At 38.4% G+C, this 14,085-nt stretch overlaps 2 protein-coding genes across 2 annotated transcripts in view; one reads left to right on the top strand and one right to left on the bottom strand.

The window, feature by feature from the left end:
* LOC128616801 (elongation of very long chain fatty acids protein 6-like) lies at window positions 1-8,188 on the bottom strand. The gene is made up of 4 exons (XM_053639608.1): window positions 7,919-8,188; window positions 4,674-4,805; window positions 3,393-3,544; window positions 1-1,867 (listed from the first exon to the last, which is right to left on the bottom strand). Exons 1-4 carry the CDS (start codon window positions 8,002-8,004, stop codon window positions 1,425-1,427), a joined length of 813 nt encoding a protein of 270 aa, XP_053495583.1. The 5' UTR covers window positions 8,005-8,188; the 3' UTR covers window positions 1-1,424.
* Window positions 8,189-8,207: 19 nt separating this feature from the next.
* LOC128616585 (matrix metallopeptidase-21) overlaps window positions 8,208-14,085 on the top strand; it is a 23,781-nt gene continuing 17,903 nt past the window's right edge. The window contains exons 1-4 of the mRNA XM_053639192.1: window positions 8,208-8,503; window positions 8,919-8,998; window positions 11,859-11,942; window positions 12,180-12,276. Of these exons, the coding sequence (XP_053495167.1) occupies window positions 8,936-8,998; window positions 11,859-11,942; window positions 12,180-12,276 (244 nt within the window). The 5' untranslated portion in view covers window positions 8,208-8,503; window positions 8,919-8,935. The remainder of the gene's footprint in view (window positions 8,504-8,918; window positions 8,999-11,858; window positions 11,943-12,179; window positions 12,277-14,085) is intronic.

The following is a 14,085-nucleotide window of genomic DNA, read 5'->3' on the forward strand; positions in this document are numbered from 1 at the left end:
AAAACCCCACATGTACAGCTCTTTTAGACAGATGTTAGAAAATATTTTCAATGTGAGAACAATTAAGGCACGTTCAAATGGATTTAAAAAGGTAGTACATGGTTTATGCTTAAATGTAAAATGTAAAAAGTTTTAAATGCTGTTTAGGCACCTTTAAACAGCTATTCAGAATTTACATTAATAGGCAAAGTCAGATTACAGTTACATTAAAATGCACACATACACACACAGATGTATATACTGATGGATGGATGGATAGTTGGATGGATGGATAGTTGGATATATTCAATTCAATTCAATAATCTGATAGACGTACAGAAGACAGATACAGTGTTATACCACAGTTATACCACCAGGGGGCAGTGTCTGACTGAAAGGTCACACTACAGCAGTGGTCCCCAATGCTCTTCCTTGAGATCTACTGTACCTTCCTGCAGGTTTCATCTCCAACCAAAATCTACCACACCTGTTTTAGTCGATTAGAAGAACCTCTTAAGGCAATGATGAGATGGACAGGTGGGCAAGATTATAGCTGGAGCTAAAGTCTTCATGAAGGTAGATCTCCAGGAACAGGGTTGGTGACCACTGCACTACAGTATACTACACCTCTTATTAGGCCTGTGTGTTCAAGTTCAAGCATTTTATACGGAATTTCTTTAATAGTTATTTTTTATAAGCAATCGTAGATTACGAACTAGAATTCGGCTGGTTCACAGTGATTTTAAGTGTCAAATCAATAAGCATAATCACAGATAATCCAATAGAAAGAGCTGCCCAGCTCATACAGTATGAGGCAGAGAATACATTTGCATCTGTTTAGATGATGTAAAACTTTCTACTTCAAATTAGAATAACAGAGAACTTATTCGAGCTTTATTACATTTTCCATTGAGGGCCAATTGGATTTTGGAAGGACCGTAATGATGTCACTGCTGTCGTCAATGAGAGAATATATGGATATTCTCACATGTTTTACGGTTTAATTTATAAAAAATAAAAAAAGGAGATGTGATCTTCAGCCAAATTTGATAATAATTCAATGCGTAAATGTGTTCTCCATGTCAGATTATATGATTCTACGTAGTTTACATCAACAATCAGTGAGATCGGGAATTCAGCGGGGTCCTGTGTCGCGGTTTTTTCAAAGCAGCGTTCACACTCTGGGATTTTCATAAAAAAATTTCTTACCCTGCTTGAACTTTGTCATTGGATGTCTTCGGTTGCACTGCGAACATCAGATTACATGCTCTAAGACCACCGATCTCAATTCACAAGCAAATAATTATGTTAGCGATTTTTGACTGTGACAGCTAGTCATACCGTGTAAACCTGTTTACTGAACACTTCATATGCTTCCTGATACATACACACCTGACAGCCCATAAATCAAACCCTGGACAGAGATGCACACTATTCAATGCACACTATTCAGCTTTAACTCTTCTCTCCCCGGCCGTGTCCTTCTTCCCTCCCTTTATGTAGGACTGGTAGAAGAAGGAAGCGAAGAGCAGTAGGTAGCTGGAGTACATGATCAAGCCGCAGGTGATATTGCTGTCTGTGGATCTGCACGTCACGTCGTTCTGCCAGTGGTATACGAGCATCAGCACCGTCAGGCCCATAGCCATCTGTAGAGTCTGGAGGGCGGTGATGATCATGGCGCAGGGACGAGGAACGCGCAGGCCGGCCGCTCTGGCCGCGTAGTAGCTGTACATCAGCGAGTGCACGGTGTAGTTCATGGTGATGAACCAGCAGCCTCCTGCGACTCGATCTCTATAGGTGTACCATGAGTACAGAAGCACCGTGATATGGTGGTACCAGTGCAGGAAGATCAGACGCTGCTTACGCAGAACGATGAACACCGTGTCTCCTTGGGAGGGGTGGTGGGGGTGGGGGTGGGGGCAATGACGCAGAACCAAAAATCCTGTTTATTGCTCAGACCATTTTGTGTGTGCATGCATGCAGAATATAAATTAGATTTGCTGTTGTAGTAATGACCAATCATATATTTACTGTATATTATTTATATATATATATATATATATATATATATATATATATATATATATATATATATATATATATATATAACTAGATTATATCTACACCTACTGTACATCTATTTTATGATATATCTATATTATATCTATATCTACCATATATTATGTCTATATCTACTGTATATCTATAACTACTGTGTGTGTGTACATATATATATATATATATATATATATATATATATATATATATATATATATATATATATATATAATATCTATACCTAGATTCTATCTACATCAACTGTATATCTATAATATATTAAATCTATATCTATAACTAGTTCTATCTATATCTACATTATATCTATTGTATATCTATATTATATTTACATTATAGCTACTGTATATCTATATAATATCTACTGTTTATCTGTATTATAGCTACTGTATATCTGTATTATATTTACATTATAGCTACTGTATATCTATTATATCTACTGTATATCTGTATTATATCTACATTATAGCTACTGTATATCTATATATTATCTACTGTTTATCTGTATTATATTTACATTATAGCTACTGTATATCTGTATTATAGCTACATTATAGCTACTGTATATCTATATTATAGCTACTGTATATCTGTATTATATTTACATTATAGCTACTGTATATCTGTATTATATCTACTATTTATCTGTATTATAGCTACTGTATATCTATATAATAGCTACTGTATGTCTGTATTATATCTATATTATAGCTACTGTATATCTACATTATAGCTACTGTATATCTGTATTATATCAATAACTACATACACATCTACTGTATATCATATATCTACTGTATATTTATATTACATCGATATCTAAAACATATCATAATATATCTTTATTATATCTGTGCTACACATGCTTGGTTTGTGCTCTGACATGCATTGTTAACTGTGGGACCTTATATAGACAGGTGTGTGCCTTTCCAAATCATGTCCAATCAACTGAATTTACCACAGGTGGACTCCAGTCAAGTTGTAGAAACATCTCAAGGATGATCAGTGGAAACAGGACGCACCTGAGCTCGATTTTGAGTGTCGTGGCAAAGGCTGTGAATACTTATGTACATGTGCTTTTTTTTAGTTTTTTATTTTTAATAAATTTGCAAAGATTTCAAACAAACTTCTTTCACGTTGTCATTATGGGGTATTGTTTGTAGAATTTTGAGGAAAATAATGAATTTAATCCATACTGGAATAAAACTGTAACATAACAAAATGTGGGAAAAGTGAAGCGCTGTGAATACTTTCCGGATGCAAGGAAAGCTTAAACAATACATTTACAAAATATAGCAATGCACGGGCATGCAAAAATCATAAAAACACGAGCTCACCAAACTCCGGCACCTTGCTGAGGACGAAGGCGTAGGCCCAGAACTTGCTGATGGGGGCGCTGTACATGCTCATGTCGCACACGGTCTGTCGGAATCCGCTGGCAGTGAGAAGGTGTAGCATGTAGGATCCTGTACGCACTGTTCCTATTATACTGAGGACAAAACACATCACTCTGCTCACTCACACTAATCACAAACCAACCAAGAGCTAGTTTGTAGCTTGAATGGACAGATGTTGAAAAATTACGCAATAATGAATTTTTACTCCCCAGTTCCGAGTAAGTTTTAAACACAGCATAAGGATCTGTGTTACTGATCAGAAGGTCAGGGTTCAAACCCCAGCACTGAGCCTCAACCCTTTCTGCTTATCATATCTGACCCTGTGCTCTGACCCCAATTTCCTAACAAGCTGGGTAATTAATTTTTATACATATATATATATATATATATATATATATATATATATATATATATATATATATATACACACATACATACATATACACACACAAATATAGGTGTGCAACAATTATCGGTACCCCTATGAATTCATATGAGAAAAATATATTTGAAGTATATTCCCATTGATATTTTACTTTTTATTTAGTACACCTGGGTGACTAGGAACAGGAAATTGTTCAACCATGACTTCCTGTTTCACAGGGGTATAAATATGAGGTAACACACAGGCCAAATTCCCTTAGTCATTCATAACAATGGGTAAGAGCGAGGAATATAGCTGTGATGTGCGACAAAAGGTTGTTGAGCTTCACACAATGGGGCGTGTCTATAAGAAAATAGCATCGTTATCTGTTATCTTGGCAAAGGGAGCTAGCACAAAGTATTGACTAAAAGGGTGCCCATAATTGTTGCAAACCTATATTTAACAAAGGGTTGGGGTTTTTTTTTTTTTTTTGCTTTTTTTGTTTTTTTTTATAAATCTGTGTTTTGTTTGATATCAATTGTCTGATCTCCATGAGAGCCGAGTATTTTTGTGAATTTTTCTGAACAAAAGATCAAAAGTTAAACAATAAAGACAATTTCTCACAGCCTTCTTTGCTCATATTTACCAAGGGTGCCAATATTAATGGAGGGCTCTGTATAGTAACAGCTCATTTATAACCCAGACTATATAATAATAAATTTGCTGCCATATAAAGTTTATTACAGAGCACGTGTTGGACAGAAAAGTGTGAACTTCACTTAAATCCAGTCCCAATACATAAATAAATAAACAAACAAACAAACAAACAAATAAATAAATCCAGTCCCTAAACTCACCTGAACACAGCCAGGCTGAGGGACCAGAGCACCAGCGGAACACGCAGGTCCAACTTCTGTCTGTCTCTCATCAGGTGCCGGCCGAGGAAAATAACCACGACGTATAGAGCACACAACACAAAGGATATCGTCCTGTAACACACACACACACACACACACACACACACACACACACACAAAAGTATTAAATTATATTTCTACTCAGACACTGTGAATGTCATTTATTAACATATTTATTCATATATAATGAGACAGACAGATAGACAAGCAGGCAGGTGTACAGACAGACAGACAGGCACACAGACAAAAAGGTAGGCAGAGAGACAGACAGTACAATAGGCAGCAAGACAGACAGGCAGAGAGACAGACAGGCAGGCAGACAAGAAGAGAGAGAGTCAGACAGTTAGACAAGCAGACTGAGAGACAGACAGACAGGCAGGCAGACAGACAGACAGTAAAGACATACAGACAAACAGAGAGACACTACAATAGGCAGCCAGACAAACAGAGAGACAGACAGATAGAGAGAGCCAGGTAGATAGATAGACAGGAGACAAGGTGACAGGCAGACAAATAGATAATTAGAAAGAGAGACAGACAGATAGACAAGCAGGCCGGTGTACCAGCAGATAGGCAGGTACGATGACCAACAGACAGACAGGCAGACAGACAGGCAGACGGACAGGCAGACAGACAGACAAGGAGAAAGAGAGAGAGAGATAGTTAGACAGGCAGACAGATAGACAGACATAAGACAGGATAAGAAAGCAGACGGGCAGAATGTCAGACAGATAGGACAGATAGACCGCAGATAGTGAGATGAACAGCCAGTAAGCTAAGAAGGCAGATGGGCAGACTGTGAGACAGATAGGACAAACAGCAATACATACACACAGGCAGATGAACAGACAGACAGACAGCTAAATACATAGACAGACACACTTTCAGTGAGGCACTTCCACTTCCAAAAATTAAACATTCATTTTTTAAAGTTTCAAAACCCTGGTTTCAGAATTGTTGGCACCCCTCCATGTAATATTTGCTAATATGTGTTTAAGGTGAAAGCATGTCTATGGGTTTGATGAAGTAACACACCTACAGCACGTCTGAGATAAAAAGCAGGTCACGACCAGATCAAAGGCAAGAGACAAAGGTTATTCTCCACATGAAGTCTGTCTCATTACACACTGCTGGTGTTCTACAGTATAACTACAGCGGCACTGCACACTCACCACTGCTCACTGACCCATCGAACCAGATACGTCACAGACTGGCATGAGCACACGCCCATCAGTGGTGGACGTGATGTTTAAAGGTCTTTTTTGGACATGCAGAGCGTGTGTGTGTGTGTGTGTGTGTGTAGAAGGGACAGCTGATGGAAGACTTACACATTTCTCAAATAACTTCTGCTTAAGCTTTTTAATGTACACTGCAGATACCAGGGATGGATGGATGGATGGATGGATGGTTGGATGGATGGAAAGAAACAACAACAAAGTTTCTAAAGAAATGTGATGTTTTGAGCAAAAGTCTTTCATCAGCTGTAAAAGCAAAGCTGTTGGAGGTGGAGGCAGTTTACTTTTACAGCTTTTCCCCAAAACGTCCTGTTTCTATCTGTATTAACACTTTTTACATTCAGTTACACTGCAGGCTTCTAAGATACGCAGATACACAGACAGACAGACAGACAGACAGATAGATAGATAGACAGACTGAGAGATATATAGGCAGAGAGACAGATAAACAAACAGAGAGATAGATAGACAGAGAGACAGATAAATTAACAGAGAGATAGCTAGACAGAGAGACATAAACAAACAGAGAGATAGCTAGACAGAGAGACAGATAAACAAACAGAGAGAGATAGGCTGAGAGACAGATAGATAGACAGACAGTTAGATAGACAGAGACGGGCAGAGAAACAGACAGACAGATAGATGGATGGACAGACAGAGAGATAGGGAGGCAGAGAGGCAGACAGACAGACAGACAGGCAGGCAGGCAGTCAGAGAGACAGACAGACAGATAGATCGACGTACAGACAGAGAGATAAAGACGCAGAGAGGCAGACAGACAGACAGACAGACAGATAGATCGATGTACAGACAGAGAGATAAAGACGCAGAGAGGCAGACAGACAGACAGACAGATAGATCGATGTACAGACAGAGAGATAAAGACGCAGAGAGGCAGACAGACAGACAGACAGATAGATCGATGTACAGACAGAGAGATAAAGACGCAGAGAGGCAGACAGACAGACAGACAGACAGATAGATCGATGTACAGACAGAGAGATAAAGACGCAGAGAGGCAGACAGACAGACAGACAGATAGATCGATGTACAGACAGAGAGATAAAGACGCAGAGAGGCAGACAGACAGACAGACAGACAGATAGATCGATGTACAGACAGAGAGATAAAGACGCAGAGAGGCAGACAGACAGAGAGATAGAGAGTGTGATAGAGTGATTTCAGTTAAAAAAAAATAAAAATAAAATAAAAAAAGATTTCATAAAAGCAACACAGGAGAAATAGCAAAAGACAAAAGACCCAGAGGTCATACCAGCAATGCCCATAACATTTCCCCTCAGGTCCAGAATGATGTAAAACAGCAGCATGTCTCCTTTAAGGCAGTTTAAAGGTATTCAAAGAATGAAGTGTGTCTAAGGTAATAGTATTTTGCAACACCTTCCATGCTCAGGGAGCAGAACTGGAGAAAGCAGTTTTACCACTCTGGGAACATTTCTATGAAATCAGGCATGACACCCAGTACTATAGCTGCTAATGTAGAAAGCTGGAGATATAAAGAAGTCATTCGTCTAAGAACGTCTCGGAAATGATAGGAACATGTGTGTTTTTCTCCTGTGGTATAAAGAGGACCATCCTAGAGATTCATATAAAATAAGAAATATGTAATGGAATGGGATAATCTTAAAGTGTCTTATGATATTCAACCTAGATGGACTGATTGATTCATTGATTAATTGGTTGATAAATTGATTCACTGGTTTATAAATTGATTCACTGATTGATACATTGATTCATTGATTGATAAATTGATTCACTGGTTTATAAATTGATTCACTGGTTTATAAATTGATTCATTGATTGATAAATTGATTCACTGGTTTATAAATTGATTCACTGGTTTATAAATTAATTCACTGGTTTATAAATTGATTCATTGATTGATAAATTGATTCACTGTCAGAGTAAAAGTGGATTGGCCAGTTTACTCACCAGTTTTCCTCAAACCATTTAAATGCGACATTTTCATCGAAACGCCGCTCGAAGTCAAAATACCCTGTAAGTAATGTCTCGTTCATTTTCCCCCCCTTTAAGTTGAACTAATATTCAGTTCGGTTAAGCGAATAATTTGAACTCGAGCGACTGTCATTCATTAAATGTAGATCGTCAGGGCTGATGGACCACCCTCCAGCATCACCTTTTTTCCTGTTAGCCAATCACGGCTCAGGAAAAAGCGTACTACTAGCCAATCATAGATTGGAAGGCGGGACTAAAACACGCAGCCAGCCAATAAGATCACTCCGACTTCTAATACTTCCTTGTTGGTTTTTTTTACGATAAGGGTCTCGACCGGAAGCAAAACGTGAAATTTCTTGAAATAAAAAAATACGTTTTATTTTAGAACTTATTTAGATGATGTGTATATAATACAATAAATATTTTGAACTCATGTAAGAATTTTATGTGTGTAAATATACCTTGCAACGTGTAAGTTCACTAAAACCGAGCTTTCATTTTGAAGCAAGTGTCTCTGTTACTTACTCTCCAACTAAATACAAACAAACCCAGCATTGGGAGGTATATTTTATTTATATACATTTACTGACCTACTATATCATGTTCTAAGTTTATATCCTGTCTAACCTGAGAGAAAGAGAACGTGTAAACGCATAATAAATACCCGTCGTTTGTTGTGACCAGGAACCGCAGGTTTATTTTCATTTATTTATTTATTTGTTTACTTATTTATTTACTTTTATTTCTAGTCACATGTAGTGCTTGTGTTTAAAGAGGAGAGATTCTGAGCTACACTGGAACCCACGTGTGGTGTTTAATCAGCTTGCATTGCTCTGTGTGTAGTTCTCTGTTATCAGTTTGGTGCATGTGTGTTCATTTTAAGGCGTTTTTCCATGTGCATTGTGCTTACTCACTGCTTATAACCGTTTATAAGCATGCACACTCCCCCTGTGTCACATTGCATTGTTCTGTGTAGTAGCTATAGGTGACAGAATGAAGGTGTTGGTGTTGAAAGAACCCAGAGAGAGTGAGAGTGGAGCAGATCCATACATCAAGGTAAGATCATCATCATTAATCTTGGTGCTGTGACAATTGCAAAGTTCCCAACCCTGGTCTTGGATATCCCCTTGTCCTGCCCATTTTGGTGTTTTATTTTCATTAATACACCTGATTTAACTCATTACGAGCTGTTAATTAGCTGATTAGCTGACTCAGGTGTGTTAGAAGAGACAAACACTCAAATGTGCAGGACCGGGGGTTCTCCACGACCAGGACTGGGAACCTGTGGTCTAGAAAAAGAAAAATATGCATCCACTGTCATATTCCTAAACTTGAAGATTTATTCGATATATTTATTAGTTTATTAGAAACAATAATTTGCACTAGTATTCACCCCTTAAGTTTGCTTGCTTTTCCAGAGCTTATTTTGATAGCTCCTTATGATCTTCATGATGCTGTTTGTTTAGGTATGTTCTTTAACAAACTTCCAGGAACAGGTGTGTTTATTCTGAGATCACATAATCACACACAGGTAGTCTACTCCATTCGATTAATCATATGACCCCTGATAGTAACTGATTATACCAGAACTAATTGAGCGGTTTCAGAGCAATAGGGGCGAATACTTATACAAGCACGACAGGTAAATTATTATTATTATTTATTTTTTTGTAAATAATTTTGCAAACTTTATCATTTTTCTCCTGCACCTCAGTATTATGGGTTATTTTGTTCCAGGTTATAAACTACAAAATGTGTGAGAGTTCAATGGGGGTGAATAGTTATGTAAGGCATGATAGACAGATAGATAGGTCCATGCCACTTAATATATCATCTATGTCAATAGATAGATGGCTCTTTTTAAGTGACTCAGCTCACAAATAAGAGTCGATTCCCAAACGGCTCATTGCCTTTTTTGGGCCAGTGATTGTTCTGTCTTGCTTAAGCATGATCGAACTCTTACTGTACCCTGTCATCACTTTGCACCTCATTTATTCATTCCTCTTCAGGATACACTGATGTATCCAGGTCAGGGTGGCGGTGGTTCCGGTGCATACATTTCATATAATGTAATTTTATTTGATGGCACAAATCCACTTTTTCTTTTCCAGTGCCCGATAACAATACCAAAAACAAAACCTGAATAATCCACTGATATTGATAACCATCTGACATTTTTTTCTTGAAAAACTACTAATGACTAATTAACTCCTAACTAACCAACTTTTTTAAAACTACAGAGTAACTCCTAACTAAACATTTACATACATTTACATTTATTCGTTTAGCGGACGCTTTTATCCAAAGCGACTTACAAATGAGAAGATACAAGCAAAGCGATATATCAAGCGGAGAACAACACAAGTAGTGCTACCGTACAAGATCCGTTAATTGAGTTCCAGAAGAAGCAAAGTGCGCAGAGTAGAGGTGTGAGTGCCAGAGTAATATATATATATTTTTTAAGGGTTAGTTAAGTGTTCGCGGAAGAGGTGGGTCTTTAGTTGTTTTTTGAAGATGGTGAGAGATTCTGCGGTCCGGATTGAGATTGGAAGTTCACTCCACCACTGAGGAACAGTTAGTGTGAAGGTTCTGGAAAGAGACCTTGCGCCACGCTGAGTTGGAACTGCTAAACGTCGGTCGCTAATCGATCGCAGATTGCGAGACGGAACGTAGGCCTTCAGGAGAGAGTTGAGGTAGGGGGCGCTGTTCCTGACAAGGTCTTGTAGGTGAGCATCAAGGCCTTGAATTTGATGCAGGCGGCTACAGGAAGCCAGTGGAGGGAGATGAAGAGGGGTGTGACATGGGTTCTCTTGGGCTGGTTGAAGACGAGGTGCGCTGCAGCATTCTGAATCATCTGAAGGGGTTTGATGGAGCTGCTGGGAGGCCCGAGAGTAGTGAGATGCAGTAGTCCAGTTTTGAGATAACAAGAGCCTGGACTAGTAAGCTAAACAACTTTAACAAGTTTAAGTTAAACAACTTAAAAAACTACTAAGTAAGTAACTCGTAATTAACCAACCTTTAAAAAACTATCAAGCATTTCCTAACCAACCAACTTTTTTTTTTAAACTACTGATTAACTCCCAACTAACTAACTTAACAAATCTGCTAAGTAACTCCTAACTACCCAACTTTTTCAAAAACTACTAACTCCTAACTACCTAAGTAAAAATAAACTACTAACTCCTAACTACCTAAGTAAAAATAAACTACTAACTCCTAACCAACCAACTTAAAAATCTGCTAAGTAACTTCTAACAAATATTTTAAAACTACTAACCCACTTTTAAAACTTTTCCAAATGAAAATAAAAACAACTACTAAGTAACTCCTAGCTAACTAACAAAATAAACTAGCAAGTAACGCATAACTAACTTTAAAAACTAACTACTAAATAACTCCTTACTTACCAACTTTAAAAAAAAATCATTCTTCTGTAAAAAGCTCCCAAAGCTTTAAAATGAATACAGAAAATGCACCTGTAAAAACAGAACTTACACATATCTCATGTCCTCGCAAGCCAGCGACTCCATTTCCCAGAATACTCCACGAACTACAAACACGGCCCAGGCCAACTACACTTCCCGTACGCCCACACGAACACGTTCACCTTCCTTACTAGAGACGGCTGTTCCCAATCACACCACACTATATAAGAGACTCTCACACATACCTGCACTTGCTTCTGTCTGCGTCTCCATCACGTGACCACGTAACCACAGCTTTCACACAACGATCCCTTCCATTGCAAATATAATAAAGTATCGATACAATAACAGCCAATCCGAACAAAATAAATACATACAGCACACAGTTACAGTTTCAAACAGATCTTTTGGTTTTGATGCGTTTTATTCTTGTTGATATCGTTGATCTGGGCTCGGTGTGGATCCTGGATGTACGGCTGTGTGTTTTTCAGGAGCTGGCAGCGTGTGGACACTCGGCGACGCTCGTCCCCGTCCTGGCGTTTCAGTTCGTCTCTCTGAATCGTCTGTCAGATCGGGTGAGTATCAGATCACACGCGTCTACACCGGCACTGACGGAGACGTGATCAGTGAGAAATGTGTTTTGAGGAGAAGAGAAACCAAAAGTCGATCGGACAAAATTTGCTTTGAATGAAAGCGTTCGAAGCCAGATGAGCATGATGGATTCAAATAAAATTTAAAAGATGACTAATATGCTTGTCTATCTGTCGTGTATCTAAGTGTGTGTGTGTGTGTGTGTGTGTGTGTGTGTGTAGCTGTTTGATCCAGAAAGGCACGGAGGGCTCGTGTTCACCAGTCCCAGAGCGGTCGAGGCTGTAAGACGGTGTATTGAGAGCAGTACACACAGAGAAGGTCAGTGTGTGTGTGTGTGTGTGTGTGTGTGTGTGTTTAAGACAGTCTGTATGCTCTGGTTTACACTGTGTGTGCCAGGTTTTATATGAAAGACATACGGAGCGACATATTTTTGTGGTGAAACTTTATTTTAAGGAATACGTCCTGCGATCTTATTCGTTAACGCAAGCTCTTGACGTACTGAAAGGTTTATTCTCTCTGTATTAGTCTTTATATTTTATCATAACCTCTATTACAACATAACTCGACATCTGTTAGGCAAAAATAACGAATAATTGTATTATTAGTTGTAAAAAACCCCCAGTGAGCACTCTGTTAAAGGCTTGTTATACAATCTGTGATGCATAAACTACTAAAACAGACGTCCATGTTAGACGTGTAACACGGACGGTTCTCTGCACTTACACACGGACGTAAGAATTCGTGCTCAATAGTTTGGTTTTTAATAAATCATCGCCTCCGGGATTTGGCGATTTTCGCGATCGCAAAATCAAGCAAACCCGGCGGTATTCGGAGGAGCGTGCAGTTTTTCAGAATGACCGCAGATCTGGGCCGAGACGCGTCACGTGACGTCATCGAAGCCCTCTTCGATTCACGTGCGTCGAACGCGAGAACGGCTAAACGGTCTCGTTTACCAACGGACGTCGCTGCGAAAGTCTGCGCGGAACAGTTTCGTGCGACTGCGATTTCGCCGATTCGAGTAGTTTTTTCCGCAAAAAAAAAAAAAGCAACAATCGCAAAAAAACAAAAAAAAACCAACTATGCGCAATCCTGTACTGTTTATCGCACGTTATTCAAACTAATAATTCAATCATTACTCGTTATCCCCTAACAGACGGCTAATTACACACCAGTACAGGTCGTGTTTAAATAAAAAGACTAATACATAGTGAAGAATTGAGGCTGTTTAAAGAGCAAGCGGAGACCCTATCCCCTATCAGTATAGTGTTCCTAATAAAGTGCTCAGTGCGTGTATCAGTACCATGATATTTCACTGAATTTTCAGATTTGTACTGAATTTTCAAACGTGTAAAACGTCAAGTTTAACACTTTTCAGTGTTGAATTACTTCTTTTTTGTAGACGTTAAATAAAAGTGTCACCGAATAATACATCTGCCTTTTATACCTGCTTATAAATTAACGATGATTAATTCCACAGCGCAAATAGAAACTTTATTCTCTCCGTTTCGGCAAGTTGTTCCACAGTAACTGGTCTCATCTACACACAACACATCGCTCTAATTAACATGAACGCATGAACTCGTTTCTGAAGATTAAAGTAAGATTATCAACTTATTGAATTCTATTCATTCATATTAACACTGACTGAATTCTAAAAAAAAACACATTCACTCTCCATTAACACAAGCATTTCTACGTCATCACTGAACATCAGACTGGTCAGATATAATATCCACTTTTTTATATATTAACATTCACTGGATATGAAATATACGACTCTACAAATATATATAATGTTTTGTACATAATATATAGAGCGAGCACACTGCCACTTTTTCTGTCCCGATACTGAAACCCCTAGCATCAGCATCAGCATCAGCATCAGCATCAGCCCAGATCCGATCCATACACACCTGATATTGTTTTCTTTAAAAACTGCTAAGCTGTAAAATTATTTTAAATTATTATTATTATTTTTTAACTGAAGCACTTAAAAACTACGAGAAAACAAAACGAAAAAACACGACTTGCACAAAACTGCAGCTTTCGCCAAAATCACTTACATGGCAAATATTATAAAGTATAAACGGAGTTCTAACAAATGTCAATATTTACAGCTCCCAAAGC

Source organism: Ictalurus furcatus, chromosome 13, assembly GCF_023375685.1.
Source record: "Ictalurus furcatus strain D&B chromosome 13, Billie_1.0, whole genome shotgun sequence".
Classification (NCBI taxonomy): Eukaryota; Metazoa; Chordata; class Actinopteri; order Siluriformes; family Ictaluridae; genus Ictalurus; species Ictalurus furcatus.